The sequence below is a fragment of the Colius striatus genome, chromosome 12, assembly GCF_028858725.1.
Source record: "Colius striatus isolate bColStr4 chromosome 12, bColStr4.1.hap1, whole genome shotgun sequence".
NCBI lineage: Eukaryota > Metazoa > Chordata > Aves > Coliiformes > Coliidae > Colius > Colius striatus.
Genome location: NC_084770.1, coordinates 18,744,274 through 18,764,086, shown reverse-complemented (window position 1 = coordinate 18,764,086; position 19,813 = coordinate 18,744,274). Strand labels below are relative to the sequence as shown.

At 51.0% G+C, this 19,813-nt stretch overlaps 1 protein-coding gene across 4 annotated transcripts in view; it reads right to left on the bottom strand.

Moving 5' to 3' along the window:
• TNIK (TRAF2 and NCK interacting kinase) overlaps positions 1–7,815 on the bottom strand; it is a 148,881-nt gene extending 141,066 nt beyond the window's left edge. For all 4 annotated transcript variants that reach the window (XM_062006059.1, XM_062006061.1, XM_062006062.1 and 1 more), the window contains exon 1: positions 7,636–7,815. In XM_062006059.1, coding sequence (XP_061862043.1) covers positions 7,636–7,692 — 57 coding nt within the window. In that variant the 5' untranslated portion in view covers positions 7,693–7,815. The remainder of the gene's footprint in view (positions 1–7,635) is intronic.
• Positions 7,816–19,813: the final 11,998 nt, after the last annotated feature.

The following is a 19,813-nucleotide window of genomic DNA, read 5'->3' as shown; positions in this document are numbered from 1 at the left end:
GCTCCTGGAGCATTCCCATCAGAAAGACCACTATGCAGTTGTTTTGGTCACTGTATCAGCTCCATGGCCCACAGTGTAATACATCTAAGAAAGATAGCAGTGAGGCAGAGAGGAGAGCTTTTTTGCCAGTTTAACTCAAATTCATACTAAGCTTTTATGCTTTGTGTATTAAAGAGAACGGAAGAGGCAAATGTATTCTGACTTACAGGGAGATTTCTATTGTTGCCTGGACATCAAACAGCACCCAATTAGTCCTGCAAGGATCTGACCCACAAATTATGAAAACAAATGCCTCCAAAGCTTTGATCTCTTGTATTTCTGTAGCATGCTACAGTGGTTATTAGACACATTTTTATTACACTCAAGTCGTGCAATCTCTTCCTCAGCAAAGGCTCTACTGCCTCCAATGTATTCTAAAGTTTCTATCCAGTAGATTAAGGGCATGGTCCCAAACAGCCACTTCTGTCATGCACTAAACACATGACTCAGCTGGCAGTAGGCTTTTTCCTGCTGGGTTTCAAAATTAGGAGTAAAGAGAATTTTTACAAGTAAGGGGGAGGAAGTGTCAGCCACCTAAACTAAATTTTGGATTTGTTGTTAGTTTATAAAGGAATATACATTCTAGGCAATATCCCCAGCTTCTAAAAAGTCTTCTTTTCTGAGCAATTTATTCCATTCTGCACTCTGAAATGCCACTGCTGGGGGAAGCAAGCAAAAACTGTAACAAAAGGTTTCATGCACTCTGAAGCTGAAAACCACACGTGCGCTCACATGAACAGAAACACATCCACCCACCCTTGCTGCAGCGACAGCACTTAAAACCAAGAGGATGTTAAACTCAGATTGCTAAGGTTTTACTCAGAAGAGCAACTCACTGTTCACAGCCTGCTGCACAAACTAAGCAGCTCCTGCGCTTGCCAGAGGCCACGGCTGCTTTCAGCCCGAGCGCGTTACGTAGGAAAGATGGGACCGTGTGAACCGCTCAGGTCTTGCTTACTGGCAAGCGGGTGGTGTTTGCACCAAGCCATTAATATCTAATAGGGTTTGTGGAGCAGAGAGAGCTGGTTATCTGCAGCAGAGCAGAGAGCGTGCCTTCTGCTGCGCTCAGGGCAGCTCAGCGGCTGAGCACGGGGCAGTACGTGCTGTTTGCTCACCTGGTCTGGAAGGAGGAAATGGCAGTTCTCAACTAGGCAAGATGCATCTGGATACTGCCTGCCTGATCACAATCACCCATCATTTACAAGCAACAAGCAACCTTGAACTCCTGGCAAGCGCTGCAGAGAATTAACATGGAAAAGCAACCCTCTCATCCAAAGGGGAGGAAGGCTTTCTGATCTGCCATTACAAAATCAAATCAGTCGTGCAAAGAGATGGAACTCACTTCTGACTAAACTTCTTCAGTGTTTTCCAACCTTGGTGGCTTCTCCTCTCCTTTCACAAACGAGCCATCACAGGAGCACCGCAGGGCCAGGGCCCTACGTGCTGAGCATCCTCATCCCTCTGCAGGAAGGGGATACACAGCCCTTCGCAGGGCTCATCTTGAAACCACCATGGAGAAGGAATGAGGAGAGAGAGGAGTTTCTGTTTCCCAAGGACCGTGCTGCTTAGCCAATCCTCCTTTAGAAATCACGAGCGATTTACACAGAGGACATCAAATCTGGCTTACATAAATTGTCTTCCTGAGCCCAGCGCAGACAGCCCATCAGTTCCAACATGCAGACACGGCTCAAAGTCACAAAAAGAGACAGAAGGAGGTGACAAGGAGGGGGTCAAATCAAAGTTGCTGGCTTTACAAGTGGGAAATACAACCCCTCATGTAATGTCAATGACTTGGGCTAGTGGCTTTTAATCTGCGGCCTACAGACGGTTTTAATGGCTGCATGAAAAGTAACAAAGAAGAGACCTGAGCAAATGAAAACCTCGTGTAATGGAGGCTCTGTGTTTCCTCCATCATGTGATGGATGGCACCTGCAGAGCACCCATGACCAAAGGAAGATGAAGAGTCAGCCAAAGCCCCGGGAGAAGGAGTGGTTCTGACTCCCAGCACAGCTCTGCCGCCGGTCCGTGCTTCATCCTGCAATGCTCCTGGTCCCTTCTCCAGCTGGCAGCAATGGGAAAAGAGCATGTATGTTCCTCCGGTCCCCCTTAAGCTGCCCTTAAGAGGCAAGTCCTGAACCCTCAGTGCCAATCTTCCCACCCCACGACACACGAGCTTTTAGCCATGCTGTTCCTATACACCATGCACCGTTTGGTAGCTTTTTACCACGAGAAGCATTGGAAATCTAACAGAATTCTCTCCATTTATATTTGAAGCATGAAGAAATGCGATAGGGATCAATATTCTGTCCTTGGTCTGCAGGTCAGAGGCAGAGAACTCCTGCTGATGTCTGTAATTACCCCTGCCAAGTGACCAGGGGTGCATCAGAAGGAGTCAAGCAAGGGTTTGCAGAGAGCAGCTCAGAGGCTGAGCCCAGGAGGTGATAGCAGCTTTCCTGTGAGCTGGCCCCATGTGAATGATGACTTCCAAGGACACCTTTTCTTAGCTGGGTGATTCATTTGTGGAGATTTACATACAGATCAAACGGAAACCATTTATCCCCTCACCCCATGCAAACTGTACATCTACTAGAGCCTGGCAGATAAAAACCACCATCATGTAGCAAGGATAAAAACCTCCTGTAACTGCACCTTCTTGCATGGATTGAATATCAGGCACTTGGTTTTAAATACGCACACCAATCAAACACTCCTTGCTGCCCTCAACCTCAACTCAACCAAACGCTTGTGCTCAAACTTCAACCTGCTCAAAACCATGTTTTTGCTACAAATTGACTCCAAATTAGTCCCTTGTTTTTGGCTGACCAGCACAGGAATACTAGCGAAAACAGACTCTCCATGCCTTTAAAAACACCATACACCTTTGAGTTGTGGAAGATGTCAAAAAATGAGGAAGAAGAACCACAGCAGCAGTGCTGAAGGACACCTGGGGAACTGCAGAACAGCAGCATCTGGGCTGCACAACTCAAAGAGGTGAAACAAATCAAATCAGCCACGCAGAAGGATTAGACAGAACACAGCCTGGTTTCTGCTGTAGTGGAATATGCACACATATGTAGAAGATCCACGTTTGCACCAGTAACAGCACACCCAGCTCAAGGAATGGAAGATACAGGAAAAAAGGCTTAGAGTTGGCCATGACCATCCCTTTGGGATGATTCACAGACCAACACTGTGCTGCACGGTTTTATGGGGAAAATAAAGGCTCAAAAAGAGACAAAGTACATGGACAGAGTCACGGTCCATAGCTTACACATGCACTGAAGAGGCTGGAAAAGGACAGCTTGAAGTCCCTGATGGAAGAATGTCTATCCTCAGGAACTGTGGCTCTAGATACACTTCTTGGGTAAAGGTTTTGAAGGTACTTGCTTGTCCCAGATTTTGCATGATAACACAGCATGTAAACCAGCACAAATAAATAAGCTTTTCATGTCTTTTTTGTTTTTAATCTCCACAAGTCATCTCTAGTCAAATTTGATCCTCTTTCTATTTAGGAAGAAGGTGACCTTTGCAAAAGCAGTACAAATTCTTTTGAGCTACATAGTTTCTTTAAAAGGTGTGAGAGAAGAAGAAACCCCAACATATTGCTGCCAGGATAATGATCCTGAGAGGTGGCTTGCAGTGTTTATCCCCCATTAGAACTTCTCCTAAATCTTTAATGATGCTGAAATACACCATGAAGCAATGAAGTTCTGGAAACAGGACAATGCCTACATGTTTGCTTGGGTTTTGTGAGGCTTCTATTTTTAATATGAGAGCTTTTATCTTCATTGACAATGATCAACTAATGCAAACAAACGGCCACTGAAACGTCACTTCCACACAAAGCAAAGCTAAAGTAGTGACATTTTTGGGTTTCATCCAATTCTTCCCAGCAACAGCTAATACCCACCGGCTCCTTAATTCTCTGCTGTCTCCTCTCCAAGACTGAGCATTAAAGGCCAGGCATTTCCAAAACAACTAACGATTTTAGGATCCAGTTTCTAAAGAGTGCACGGTCAGCACTTTGCTGAAGTAAATAACAAAAGCTCGGGGTTTGTGTAATGAGCGCGAAACAAAAGCAACATCCAGGTACATGAAGAAAACAATTACTTCTTCCCCAAAAAGACTCTTTTTTAAATCCCAGGCTTGCAGGAAACCCTCAGCCAAGCAATACAACCCAGGTGAGCCTCGCGAGCCCAGGGTGAGCCCCTCACCAAGCAGACAAGGTCTCACCAAGCTGTGAGCAGAGGGGTTTGCTTGTCCCAAGCAGGTCCTACCAGGAGTTATCAGCTCCCCGAGAAAGGTCTTCCTCTCAGAGAGCTTTTCTCAATCACCTCCCACACATCTTGCAAAGCACCTCAAATGCATCCAGCTGTGGCAGCTATTGCAGAAGAGCCCACTGCCACTGCTAGCACGTTAGCCAGAGGCCCAGCTCTGCAGATAGATGCAGCAGAGGAAAAGCTATTGACCTGAATATTTTAGAAGGATCAAGGCCACTGCCTTCAGCAAGAGATGACAGGCTCTTGCATTCGCTGAAACAACAACAAAAAAAAAAGGGGTGGAAAAACCCCCAAAGTCCAGCCCCATCTTTCTGCTTGCTCTCCTATTGGGATCAGCTGTGCATTTAGCACCAGCGAGCCTGACCCACTGCATCCCTCCTCACATTCATCCTCCTTTCATTGCAAAAATCTGCTTCTCAAACACGCCTGTCAGCAGCCTGTGCAAATGCTCATGTTAATCATTATTCTGCTAATAGCACTGCCAGGTCACTTGGCTATTAAAAACACCGAGTGGACTAGCAAAAAATATCTCCCAGCCCGCACAAAAGAACATTATAATGTAGTTTATCTTATCCCCTTGTCAGTGTAATATGCAGCACTACCTCAACGGCCTCATCATTTGAAATTACAGTTTTCTGCAACATTAACAATGCTCATTACCAGCACCACCACCCGAAGATCTCTATTTTAAAGAACCCCTCTGATGTTGACGGCTTCACCCTGGCCTCTCCTCACAGGCTCAGACCTCTGCACTGCCACGGGGACACTCGGGTACCATGGCAATGAGCACGGTGCACAATGATGGAGAGAAATCTGTCGCAAAGAAGGCAGGAGCGAGCCCCAAGTGCGCTTACCAGGCCGTGCATTCTAATCAGGATTCAGTGCTTTGTTCCTGGCCCAGCCGCCAGCACGTCGAGCAGATGCACTGCTGCGCTGGAGCTCGACTGTGTGGCCAAGAGAAACTCTACCGTGGCAAAACCAGGAGCGCCTGCTACCTCCCATGGCACCTCTCAGCCCAGCCCTATAAATCCTACCCCATAAGCTAACGGGCAGAGACAAGCTGAAACGAGTGACGGTGTGCAACGGGGACAGAAGTTGGGAAGCCAAGGCAAAGGACGGGGAGAACTGGCAGCCAAAGGTCCACCTTTTTAACAGGCACTTGCTTGTTGTTCATAAAACCCAGCCTCTTGGAACATTTCGGTGACTCAAACTTGGAGATAAGCAGCCTGAGTGTTTCCTTGCCCCTCCTCTGGGATCCAAGCATCCCCTCCACTCCAGATTTTGAGCCACCACCTGCTCCCAGCGTTTCATGCAGCCATCCCTCACCCCTTCAAACACGTAGGCAATGAGAGCGATGTCTCCTCCATCCCGACTCATCTACAAGCCCACAGCAACATGATGCTTCTTTTCTAATAACTGAAATTTTGCAAGGCTTGGAGAATTACTCCTCCCTGCCATGTTTTGTGCTCAGGCAGCAAATTCACTATTGATTTCTGATTCAGATCCTGTGGAATGATTCACGCTCCTTGCCCTATCTGCTGAATTTATGACCTTTAACAATTATTCTAAGTGCCAAAAGAGCTTAGTCTAGAGGAAGGTCTATTCCTTAGCAAATTAAGCTCCTATTCTTGTCTCACTTACAAACCAATACATCTCATCATTTACAGAGAAATACCCCAGGAAGTCTCTCCTCTTGAGAGGGGGCTATGGCCCAAGCAGGCAGGCAGTGAGACCCTGCCAGAGTGGCTGTGCTGGGCAGGGGGGCTCAGCTGGGCAGGGGGCATGGCTTAGCACTCCCACTCTGCTGTCAGCTGGGGTTTCAGGTCCCCTTGTCTCTGCTTACCCGAAAGACCAGCACTGCTTTGCTCACAGGCCAGTGGGTCTCAGGGGGAGGGAGGCAATATACATTTCCTCCTAAAGTGAAAACAAAACCCTGACTATATCTGGCTCATGTTGCTATTAAAAGGCCACAAACACAGAAAAAAAGCCAAACCCAAAGTAAGCATGTGTGGATATGGTTTTAAAAAGAAAAGGAGTCCTAGTTCAAATAAACTCCTCAAACCAAATGTTACAACCATTTTTTTTAAATAGGAAATTGATTTTCAGGGGGTAGGGGAGAAAGAGAGGGCCCTCTCTCCCTCCCAAATGATATTGCCTTCTTGCATTAACTCCCAGAGCTCCAGCAGCCTCTCTCCCATGGCACCTTCGACCGAAGGGAGGACATGAGCTTCAGGTCTGTTTTGAAGCTGGGTGGATCCCCCGCCGCAACCTCATCTATGCTGTGCATTGCTGAGCCATCATTTACACTATTAATCAACCAGAAACTCACCAGGAAGAAAGTAGGGCAAGTGAATAGACTTTTCTATTTTTTTTCTCTCTGCACTGAAGCCAATAATACTTCTAAAAATACACTTGTGCAAGTCTTCAGCAGATTCTGACCGATTTTATTTATTTATCCACGCGAGCAGGTTGAGAGAAGCAGCCTTGCTGTTGCCTCCCCAACAAACGCTGCTTCTCTAAACGACTTGTTACCAACTAGATGGCTTATGACCAAAAGGATGGAGAAGAATGAGGGAAAAGGAAGAAAGTTACAGGAAAAATAGACCGGGGAGGGGGACACACACATCAGGCCACAGCCCACGCAGAGGCTGACACGTTTAACGAGCCCGGCATTTCAAGGGTACATGATGAGCTTCGTTTTCGGGCGGGGGGGGGGAGGATGAGGAGGAGACAGAGCGAAGGGGCACGGAGAGATAGATGGAAGGGCTACGGGGTCCGCGCCGGTGTGGAAGAGCTGTATGTGGGGAGCAACTCTGCTCCCGCAGCCCAGCAACCTCCGGCCCCGCCGACCCTGCCTGTCCGTCTATCCGTCCGTGCGCGCCCGCCGCTCGGTGCGTGAGCGGGGCGCGGGCGCTGCCCAGTCCCGCCGCCCAACGGGGGTCCCCGGGCTACCCCCACCCCAAACGCCGGCCCCCAACGCTGCTCCGTGCGTGCACACACACACACACACCTGCGTACGCGCGCCCGTCCATGGCTGTACGTGCAGGGCTGCGCAGGCAGGCACACATGTGTGTGTATAAACACACGCAGACATGCGTACACACGGCTGAGTGCATGCACATGCACGGGCACACGCCGCTGTCTCTATACGCGCACATACATCCCCGCACGCAGCCTCCGCACCCCGCCGCGCACACCCGTGGCCGCCAGCCCCCCCACACCGGGGAACGGATGGATGGAGGGATGGATGGATGGATGGTGGGGGAGGGCAGCTCCCGCATCCCCCCCCGGGCCCCGACCCGGCGGCGCGCCCTACCCGCAGCGCCGAGAGGTCGATCTCGTCCAGGCTCCGCGCCGGGGAGTCGCTCGCCATGTTTCCGCCGGCCAGGCGGCCCCGCCGCCACCGAGCGGGCAGTGGTGGCCGCCGCGGCGCTGGCGCTATTTACCGCCCGCCCTCATGCGGAGCGCGGGGAAGGAGAAGCCGCCGCCGCCCCTGCCCTGGGCCCGCAGCGCGGCTGGGGGCGGCCGCGGGCTGCGCCGGGATGGCGGCGGCGCCGCCGCACCGCATCGCCGCCTCCCCGGCCGAGCGCGCGCCGGAGCTGTCTGTCACGGCGCGGGGAGGGGGCGGCCGCGGCCGCGGCGCGGGGAGGGGGCGGCGCCGGGCCCCGCCGCCAGGGGGCGGGGGCGGGCGGGGGGCGGGCGGCACGGCGGGCAGCGCCTCGTGCCCGCCCCGCGCGCCCCGCCCTGAGGGCGCCGCCAGCCGCGGGAGGACGGAGCCCGGCACGGCCACCGGCACCGTCCCGCGTGTCCCGCTCCCGCGGCCCTGCGCCCGCCAGCACAGCGTCCCGCGTGTCCCGCTCCCGCAGCCCTGCGCCCGCCAGCACAGCGTCCCGCGTGTCCCGCTCCCGCGGCCCTGCGCCTGCCAGCAGCGTCCCGCGTGTCCCGCTCCCGCGGCCCTGCGCCCACCAGCACAGCGTCCCGCGTGTCCCGCTCCCGCGGCCCTGCGCCCACCAGCACAGCGTCCCGCGTGTCCCGTTCCCGCGGCCCGGCGCCCGCCAGCACCGTCCCGTATGTCCCGTTCCCACGGCCCGGCGCCCGCCAGCACCGTCCCGCACCTGCGGCCCTGGCGCACCTCATCACGAAGGCCCACAGGCGGGGGCAAGTGGTGGGATCACACCCAGTGCCGGAGCGGTTGTGCCTGTCAAGTCTGGCAGGGAAAGTTGCGAGGTTTCGGGTGCGGAACCCACATTCTGCCAAGCTGGAGTGTGGGAAGTCCCAGGGCCTGGTGCTGTTGGTACCAGCGGGGCAACCATGTGCCTGCGGGATGCTCCGGGAGGGGAAGGGCCCTTCCACAGCTGCATCCAGGTGTGAGTCGGGTTCTGTGATCTCTGCTCTCAGGAACCAGCCCGGCCCTATGGACTCCCATGCTATTTCTGAGTGAGAGCAAGACTGTGTTTGGAATTGGCCAAAACCCCTCTAAAGCCAGCAATAGCTAGGTAGAGTCAGCTTTTAACTGTTTTCCTTATTTCCCTTTTTCGGATGTGGTTTCTGCCAAACCAGGTGCCATATATAAATATATATGTATAAAAAATCTGTTGCCTTTGAGAGAACCGTATGGAAGCTGTACTTACAACATCAACTTGTGTCAGGAGCTTACAATATGCAGATCTGGGAAGCGGAAACCCTACACATGAGTCAATTGGCAGGCGGATGGGATTTTCTTACTCTTTCTGATTGGAGATGTGCTTCAGGAAAACATGAAATAAGTGATGTGTATTACAAACAATCACACTGTTGCAGGGGGGCTGTGTGCAGGAGTCACAACCTCCCTGGGCTGGGGGAAAGAGAGGGACCAAAGATATGGGAGGGAGGTCAGAAGGAGCTGCTGAGACCTCCCCGGGAGACATCCATCCATCCATCTATCCTTTGAGGCAGCTGCAGAAGTCAGTGCCTGCGGTGCCTCCGCTCGCCGACTGCCCGCAGCGCAGGGACCGCATCAGCGGCAGATGAGCGGCGCAGGGCTGGCAGGGGCCGGCGTTTGGCTCTGCGAGGGCGCGGCGGGACGCAATGGGGCTGGGTAATGAAGGGCCGGAGCGGCAGGTAGCAGAAGTCTCCTGCCATGGGTGAGGCGCAGGGCTGCGCAGCGCCCGCAGCCTGCCTGGGCGCAGCCCCTCTCTCCCTGCTTCAGCTCATCACTCCTTAAGGGCACAAGTCCTTAATCTTCTCTCGCATTTAAAGAGGCAAATTTGATCAAACTCAATGCAATAAACACCAGGGGCCGTCTGAGGACCCTCCTGCGTCTCTCGTGGTGCTGGGGTGTTTTTTTGAAGCAGTGTGCACAGTCTGTGTCTGTTCAAACCTAGGTATTGCAACGTCTGGCTTGTAGTTGTGAAGCTGGAAGCAAAACTGCCTGGAAACTAGTAACAAACCAATGCGAGACTTCCTCCTGCTTTCATTGTGCTTGGAGAGAAGGGCAGAACAAACAGGATGAGAGAAAATGCTGCCTTGCTCTAATGTGCTTTCCATCCAAGAATACACAGGATTGTTTGTGAAATATAAGGATTAAAATATATATATACCCAGTTCTGTAAATAAACAGATTGCCCTGATCCTCAGCACGAATGCAAAGTCCAAAGATAAACTGTGATTTAATTGCAATCTATCCACTGCCTACCAAGGTGGTAAAACCATCGAGGACCCTTGTGTTAGCACTGAGATAAGAAATGCATAAAGAGACAGCAGGAGGTGAGAGGGTCTGTCTGCAGGCTGCTCAGGGAAAAGACCCGCCTGGGCAGGGAGCTATGAGCCCAGTCACCTCCTGAGAGGTGACGGGTTCCTGGCCAGGCTGTGGGAGGAGCTGCATTTTCTGCAGGAAGCTTATTTTCTGTAGAAAATGAAGATCCTGAGACGTTACTTTTGTTTTTTACAAGGAGATGTATACCTATGTCTCTCTGTATATCTGCGTCTCTGTATACTGGTCCTTTCTGACAGGAGCATCTAAACAAAATCTTGTAGTTGGGAGTCACTAGGACCTAGAGAACAGAGCATTTAGTCAAATGTGCCCAAAATATTGTGGTGTGAGTCAGTTCAGCATGAAATTGTGTTTCCACTTAGTGGGTCTCCCTGTTGTGTCTCGCCGTGGCCCTGTGCTCCAGCCAGCCTGGCTGCATGCAGCACAGCAGCAGTGTGGCTGTAGTCAGCCAAACGAAGGCATTAAGCTGCCACATCATGAAGCATGAGCTGTGGCAGAAGAGTACAGCCTCTCCTAGATCGGCTCCCTGCATCACTCAGCAGCCTCATACCTGGCATTTCTACTGTCACAGAAGCCGAGATCCTTTTGTGGCAAGTTGTTGGGTTATTCTGCCATTTCACCTCCATTCAGAAAGTGGAGAAATGTGAAAATGTCCTTTTTTCCCTTCAGAGTGGAGGAAAAGCAGAAAAAAGTTTCCCCTCCAGAGCAGCCTTGGTCAGCCCTGCTGAGTGATGAGCACCTTGATGAACCAAAGCTCTGCTGTTGTCAGTAGGGGGTCACTAGTTTGGATTTATTCACTGAGGGGCACCAACTCACATATAAACTATCCAGGTCGTTTGGCCTCTACATTAAACTAAATTTAATTACACAAAACTAAAGCTAATTATCTAAGAGTGCCACCACTGTTAAGTGCACCACGAGGGGGTATGTGTAGAATGAATCCATCTAAATGACACATAGGCCTTGTCCAATTAGCAACAGCTTCAAGTGCTCCAGCCTTTGGATCATTCTCCAAACACCAGGAAGATAAGGAATGAAGCAAAGGAGAAATCGTGTTTGGGCCCTGATTTGGGGCTTGACACAGGATTTACTCCACCCACACTTGTGAGTCACTTGTTCTCAATAGCTCTGTGACCACTGCCCCATGGCTGGCATCAGCCTCATTTTTCTGGTTGGCCAAGTCCAGGCTGCCTTACCTCAGTGTCTGCCCCGCTAATGCAGAAGTTAAAAGGCTCTGTCCAAACTGCATGGAGGAGGCTGAAGAATTCATACTCTCTTACATGCATAATCATTGGGGCTTAGGCTATTGTGGTAACACAAAGCTGTGTTAAAAGACGCTCAGAAATGAACGGCTACATGTGTTCTCACCTGTATCTACTGATCTTCAACTGATTCATTAGCTCCTACTGATTGCTCATCCTTCTGCTGATACGGGATCTTCTCAGGGAGAGAAGTGTTCTTCCGCTGCATCCCTGGAGCTGAGCAGGACTATGTGTGTAAACCCTGCTGCCAACATTTTTCCTATAGCTATATACAAAAACCCCACAACTCTGCAAATAGTTAATGGCTCCCTCACTTGAGCATTGTTCAACTACAAAACCCTGTAATCACTGCAATAGGGGAAGAAATGGACAATCAGCAAGGGCTCTTTGAGAAAAGAATCCCTACCTCCATAGGAGCAGCAGGGGACATCTAAATAGCCAAGTCCTAGGACACCACAGAGAAAGAGTTGTAGTATGTACCCTTCCAGGAACTTCATTCCCCCACAGCACCCATGGAAGCAGCTGCTCTTCCCCAAAACATTTGGCACTGAGGACCAGCACAGGGTTCTCTTTCTGCTCCTTCTATTGCAGTTGCATTTGTCTTCTCTTGAGGGCTGCCACCATGGGCCAAAGTCAATAGGGAGAAAACAGCCTCAAAGCCTTCCCCTGGCGAGGTGCCTGATGCAGCAGGGCTGCTGGCTGTGCCCTTCCCTGCCTGTGGAGATCATCCTCACTCACCGCCCTGCCTGAGCTCAGGGAGGCTTCTCCAGCCTTCCAAGCACTCGCACCCTTTGAAGTGCTGCTGTAGTGTTTACCAGAGTACCGAGTTGCAATGTTTAGGTAAAGCAGAACTGTAGGTCAGAAGGTGTGTGCCTCCCCAGCAGATGCAGGCAGGCATTGCTGCGTGCCTTGGTCTCCCATCAGCAACGCCTTTCCATGTTACTATTTGGGAAAATGCCACACAAAGTCCACGTAGGACTTTGTTTTGTCAGTTCATCTCTTTCTTTTGTGCCTCTTCTGCAAAGAAAAAAAAAAAACCCAACACATCAAAGGGCAACCCTGCTCCTGAGGAGGGTGTCAAATCTTCTACAGACATTTAAAACGTGCCAGTTGTGGCTGTTTGGAAACCAATCAAAAACCTCATTTTTGCACTGCTTGCAGAAAACCTAACACAGCCTTGCCCCTGGCAAATTGTGTTCCCACAGCCCCACAGAGGAATACTAATTTCTCCTTCCTTTCCCAAGATCTCAAGGATAACACCTTGAGTTTGTGTTAAGGTCCAGAATGCCAGAGCTGCTGGCTCAGGGATGTTCTCCAGAATCCACCTGCCCCAGCAGGGAAGTCCTCTGGGGGCCTCTGCTCATAAATACCTGCTTTACAACCCAATCCATGGCACAAAACAGATGCTCCACTTTTCAAGTGCCTTTTATCAAAATTCTTTAGCATCCCAGTATGGGTTTTATGCTGATCAGTCTGGAGCTGAGCTACCCTAAGACAACCAGTATTTATATCCTCTCTTTCTCTCTTCTTTCTTGGCTTGTCTTGCAGACCAAAGGCAGCCTCAGGCCTGGGAAACGCCTGACCTGAAGCCACCCCCATCTGGCACTAAGCATAGATCAGTAGAACAAGAGAAACTGGCTCTATCTTTTGTCAAATGCAAATTGCTAAGGTAATTGCTGAGATAATTAAGACACATTTCAGGAACAGTGAGGTTATTTTTTTGAAATCATAATCTGTCCCGAGGTGTGGGTAGGGTTAGACATCTCTCCTCAGGGGAAGAGCTTACAGAACTGGAACTGTGGGTTGCAGTTAGCAAAGGTGCTGATAACAAAGGTCCCATGGGGCTTCTGTTGTGGCCAAGCACACAGGGTGTTCAGAGACCTGTGAGACTGGAGGCAATCAAGCTCCAAAACCTTCTTGGCAGATATATTCTTCCAGAATTTCATTTCTTTTTAACAACTGGTGTCTTCACTGTGGCTGTGAGATGTGTTGTTCTGCAAAGAAGGCGCAGCCGCAAAAGCACCGTGTCTCTGCCTTTTTGGAAGCGTGTTGAGTACTCACCCTTTCACCCTGCAAAAGGCTTTTAGGTGGATAAAAATTAAAAAGAGAAAAAGGTTAAACCATAGAAAATACTTTTCAAGTCTGATATCTCAGGCTTCCCGCTCACTGTCAACGACCAAAACAGAAGCGAGTCAGAAAACAACTGGAGGTACTTCAAGCAACGTAAAGTAATCGTCTGAGTAGTGCTTAAAGTGTGTCTGAGTAGGAAGACAGAGTTTGAGCCAACTGCTGTTGCCGTTCTGTGGAGGCTTCCCTCAGAGGTGTTTACTTCCTCGTGCCTTCACAGAGATGTGGCAGTCTATGAAAGCACTCCTCCTGGAGTTAGATGAAAATGCTTTGGGTTTTTGTTTTAAAAAGGAGGTTTCTTGGTCCTGTCATAACAGGGGAAAGCTTAAAAAATCTAAGCCAAATGAAGGCAAGACAAACTCCTGTGGAGTTTCCTTACTCTGATTTACAGCTCAGATCAGAGGACTGAAGAACAGCAGACTTCTTTCAACAGCAGTTTTGTGACACTCAGAAGGCATGTTTTTCAGCCCACAATATATAGAAAGTCCTCCACTCCTACCAATCCCAGCTACAGTCATTAACGTCACCTACAGACAGAAAAGTGGCTGAGAGGGTGAAGAGCTAGACAAGAACTCTGGCCAATATGGCCATGTCCTCACCACTGCCATTTCACCTAAAGCATCCGCAAAAGTAGGTAGCAGCACAGCATGGCTGACCCCTCAAAGGCCAGGAAGATCACATCATGCCACCAAGAAACAGCCCTGGAAATCCACACTGACAGACAGGCAGGACTCCAAGTAATTATAGCAGGGGGAAAAGTCATTGAAACACAAGAGTCAGGTAGTCACTAGGAGCTGAACCCATGTAGAAGGCACAAGGGTTCACCAGTGCAGCATCCCACTGGTCAACAGAGATGTGGAAATGAAGTGACACCCAGGATGGGAAAAGCATGGTCAACACTTGGTTCAGCTCAGGGATATACAGAACAAAATCAAATGGGTACGTTTAAAGGTGCTGACAATTTTAGTGTTAACACGTGATTTCTGAGAACTCGAGGCAGGAAACTAGGTGGTTTTGAAAGTATCTATGAAAAGTGTGCTGCATTGTCAGTGGGATGACTCCATCTTCAGTTAAGAGAGCAGAAAAGAGCGAGCTGATCCTCAGAGCAGATCCACGTCTGGGCCTACAGGCTGTGCTCTCACAGGTTGGTTACAACAAGGAAGCCATCAGCTGTGTACTAAACAGGACACTCAGAAAAACCTTGTCAAGAAAGGCAGGTGGGCCCCAAACGCCAAAGAGGTAACTGTGCACCAGTGCTGAGTGGGAAGGACAAACTGGGTGATTTCCTTTGACATTCTGGCCCCTACAGGCTCAAAGCAGCGGGTGTATCAGAGAGACATTGAACAGCGATGCTGTTGATCTATTTAATTCGTCCCAGGCTTTCAGAAGGTTGTGACTCTGGGTTTGTGGCTCCTGACACAGGCAGTGCTGCAGCCTTCACTGAGACTACTGAGAGCATCATCCCTGCCAATGGTGACACAACCAGACCCCCAAAAGCACGTGGTGATGAGTAGGGAGAGACACAGCACAGTGACAGCCACTGGAGAGTGGCTCCTTTGTCTGTCGCTGCTGTCTGACACTGTCAAAGCAGTGCTCCAGCCATGCCCAGGGCAAGGCTCTGGGGAGCTGAGACACCAACTCTATCAGGAGTTTCTCTCGTTGCTCTGTTCACAGAAAATAGCTTGAAATGTCGTATGAAGGTTAATATGCACCACTGAAATTTCTGGTGTACAGTTTAGTTTGGGGGTAGGACCATGTCTTTGATACTGCTGTATCAATGTTTGTCCATGCACTGCACTGTGGTGCTTTTCTTCATCAGGCTCTGCTGAGGAGACAGCTGAAAGGCTGGGGATTGGGGCAGAGGCAGAAGAAACTTTTGTGCCTTTATCTACTGGATGACATCACTCCTGTTCTGACAGTCGGGTGTCCTTCTCCCTGGTGCCCATCAAGGGGCTGTAAATATGAGCCACCAGCTGGGTCCAAATCCTACTTGACCAAAGCAAATTGCATTGAGCTGTGTCCTGCCCTTTGCCTTCCTCTCTCCTCCCACACACCCCGATCCCCCTCCAATGTCTCTGGGTCCTAAGTGGAGGTGAATAAATAGACATTTAACTGGAGCTTCCACCGGGAGAGACATTGGTAGGAGCTGGGCATCAGTCAGAAAGAAACATTCACAGGATGAAAGCACATCTCCTGCAAGCAATGCTTGCACTGATTTCATCTGGTCATTAGTAGTGGAACCTAACCAAAGACACTCATTGCTAAGACTCGTGAGTGAAATCCTCAAGCCTTAGGACAACAACAAGCTGCAGCCATCTCCACAGAGACAAAGCCCCTCTGTACCACGTCTCATAAAAACACAGGCAGGGGAGGTGCCAGCAGCCCTGCAAGACACCTCTGCAAAACAGCTCCAGTTAATTTAGTCGGTAAAGAAGATTTTAGTGCTTTACACAATATTTTAAGAAGGTTAGACATATCCTAACAGAAAATCCACTATCCTGTATACAGCCAGGTGGTGGATTATCATTTTATGAGCAATCATGCTCTCAGAAGCACCAAATGGCACGTACAGCAAAGCAACGAGTTTTGCAAGTGCTGCAGCTGACACAGACTGTTTGCTGAAAGGGAATTAGCATTAAGGGCTATTCTGACTGCTAGTCAATGGCAGTTAGGCTGCTAAAAGCCCAGGTTGCTTTTGGAAAACAGGACTGCAGCTCCTGAAACATGCAGGCCCTCTTTCAGCCTTGTTTTTCCTTTCTTTTCAGCCCCTAACTTGAGCTACTGTAAGAGCTGAGATGCATCTGACCTGAAATTACCCAGTAAAAATAATGCAAAAAACCTGTAGGACAACTCTAAGGCAGCAGTTTCTTCCAGGCATGCAAAGCAGCCGTGTTTGCCCTTACCAGTATCGCCTGTGTTTTGTTTCAGGTCCTGACATTGCAGATTAAGCAATTTGGGAACATAACAAGCATGTCAGCCTAACACTGAGTCCAGATTAAACACAGTAAACCCACCAGCAGCAGCAGCTGTTTAATCAGAAAGAAAGAAGCATATGGGGTCAAAATGCCATTATCTCATGTAGCACTGGAAAATGTCTGCTACGTTTTTATCCATGAGATGCCTGGCACCTGCTAAACACACCCAGAGAGTGAAACTGGAAAAGCAGCAAAAAGCCTGTGTACCAGTAAATCCCAAATTGACTTCTCTTTGTGGGAGTTCATAGGAACATGGTGTAATAGAAGGTGTAACGAGCAAGGGGAAAATGCAGAAGCCTGTTCAGAAAGGACAGTTCTTCCAGGCAGCACATCTGGGTGTTACCATGGGGAGGAGACATGGCCAGCTCGCTTGAATTCTGTCCCAACTCTCACAATATTCAGCACTTCTGCAAGTCCTAGGGCCAGACTTTTAGTACACTTTAAAAAAAGAAATAAACAACTGAAAGTTGTAGCCTTAGGAAAGCGGTGGAATATGATGTTTGAGGGTTAAAGAAATTAAAGCTAAGTTCAGACAACCTGAGGGTGGAGGATGATCTGTGAAGTCCCAGTCCTGCGTGAGGAGGGCTCCCTGGCACCTCAGTTCCCTTCCAGCCTTGCTGTATCCTTACGAGAAGTAAAATATTGGAAATGTAGGTGACAGCTTAGATTACACATCATTAGAAACAGCCAGGATAATCTGCCACCAGCTCCCTAAAAGGAAATCTTTAGCCAACAAATGTGCTGCAGCCTTTTGAGCTGTCAGATAATGATGAAACAGCGAATACAGTCTAGCTGGATTTCAGAGAAGCAGTTGACATGGTGCCATGCAGGGGGCTGCTTCACCAGGCCCGAGTGAGTGGCACGGAGAAGGAGAGCTGCTTCTGGCATGGCTTGGCTAGGAAGTGGAAGAGGAAGGTGGGGGGTTGGTTTTGTGGGGTGTTGCAATGCACCATGCTGCAGTCCTGGCACAGCAGCCATACAGCACCCTGCACTCAGGCACAGTCAGCATGGCCTGGAGGGCTTCGTGCTCCTCACCAGGGCATTTCATCATGTCCACGCATCATCTCCTGTGCCTCCCCTGATACTACAACACAGGGTTTTGCTAGAGGGGTCCAACAGTGGGTCAAAGAAGAGCATCAGGTTACTTGTTTATAGCAAAAAAACCCACAAGAGATCCCTACCCCCCAACAAAGACAAGTAACATCTCCGTGTTTCCCATCGGCTCTGTCCTACATAGGGCTGTCAGATTTCCAGGCCAGGGAAATGCTGTGGGTTTAGGTGTCTCAGCATCACAGGACGCTGCTCCGAGTCTGTTCTCAGGGCAGGAACCTTGTGGACACGCACAACTGGATTTTTCTCCTGCTCAGAAGGCCTCTGTTTGAAGCAGCACGTCTTTGCTCAGGGAGACTTCTCCCGCTGAGACACTTCGAATAAATTCTGTGTAAATCTTTCTGATGTGGCAAAAATAATAACAAGGCACAGAAAGCACACAGACACAGCGGAAGCCAAATTCAGAGTGATTTAAACGATTCAGGCTTTCTTTAGGGTAATAAGCAGCCAGTGCAGCTCGCCACATGCTCACACAACCCGAGAGCTGGGAGTCAGCGCGCGGAGCTTTGAATGAATGATTCATTATGCCGCACACGCTCCGGCTCCTCCGCCACTCCAGCCTGTACCCAGCTGCACCTCAGGAGAAATTCCTAGAGTGTGTAATTGTGTATAACGTGATCATCCTGCAGCAGGAAATAGGTTTGTGAGCATTCTTAGCCAGGACAATTGATGTCATACAGATACCGTCTGCGAGGGAACACGGTGGAGATACATATCGCAGGGAGTCATTTGAGAGCAAATACAGCCTTCTGGGAGTAACATTTCAGGCAGGGAATGCATTTAAGCACAAATGGGCGAGTAGATGCAGCATTTCATTTTAAACCATCTCACTGCAACTGTGTGGGAAGGCAAGGCAAGGCAAGGCGTGGCGTGGCGCTGGCCTGCCAGCCTCTTAAGTGGCCTGCCTGCGGTGCGGCAGCAAGATTCGGAGAGGGATTGGTGTGTGTGTGTGCATCCCATGGGCTTTGCATCCCTTTGAGAGGGGCTGCCCCGGCAGATGGGCACCGTGGCGGAGGCAGCCGGCCTGGGACCCGCATGGCAGCTCCGCCGCTCCTCCCGCACAGCCCCGGCCCCGCTCCGCCCTCACGGCAACAGCCCCGCTCCTCCCGCACAGCCCCAGCCCCGGCCCCGCTCCTCCCTCACGGCAACAGCCCCGCTCCGCCCTCACGGCAACAGCCCCGCTCCTCCCGCACAGCCCCGGCCCCGCTCCGCCCTCACGGCAACAGCCCCGGCCCCGCTCCGCCCTCACGGCAACAGCCCCGCTCCTCCCGCACAGCCCCGGCCCCGCTCCGCCCGTGCGGCCGCGGCGCCGCCATGTTGTGGGTGAGCCCGCCGGGCTCGCAGCACCCCCTGGAGGCCGCCGGGCGGGCAGCCGCTGCTCTGACGGAGGCGGAGCAGGGCGGTAAAGGCGCGGCGGGCACCCACCGGAGCCCGCCGCTCTGCGGAAGCCCACCACGTCCCGCTGCTCAGCACCTCCCTCCTGGTGCTGGAGAGGATGGAGATGGGCGAGGCGGAGCGGGGAAACGTCCTCCAAGGTCCTACCTTGCGGGGCTCCACCTCTCCAGGGTGGCGTCGGCTGCAGCCCATGTTGGGGCAGGTTTAGCCCCAGCTGGAAGCCAAGCCCCCGCAGGTTCGGGCATGAGCCCTTCGCTGGGTACCCAGAGGGCTGCGGCTCAGCTCAGCCCCACACCCCTGCGCACAGCTCACACGCCTCGGGTGTGAGTGCCCAACAGTGACCTACCTGTGAAATCACATCTCACTCTGGCCCCACAGAAACGTCACTTAAATCCTTACAGGTCATCAAATGCACAGGTTACACCCAGATGACTTAATGCTGTTGCCAGTATCACCTGTCTCCCTCCCCGTCAGCATGTGCTGCTCAGCACATGGCAGTAACAGACACATGGGGTTCACCTAGGATTTGATATGTAGGGGGCATGAGACACCTGAGGACAAATGTTCTCCAGCTGTTCTGGTGTGCTGGTCAGTGCCTTGTGGATACAGCTGCCTTAGTTTCTGGGGTTTCCCAGTTTCACATCTGACACTGGCCCAAATGGGGCTTTACGGCAGCAGAGACATAAGGGAGTCTACAAGGACCTAGCAAGGGTAAGAAAAGCTGATGACCAAGGTGGTGGGGTAGGATCTGTCTGGACAGCACCATGCACCCAGGTGCCAGCACCATCCAGCTTGGCTAGGGTGGGTTTCTCCAGTTGAGGAGGTGGGTCCTGCCCTTACCTGAACTTCTCTTGTACTCTTGTACTTCATCAT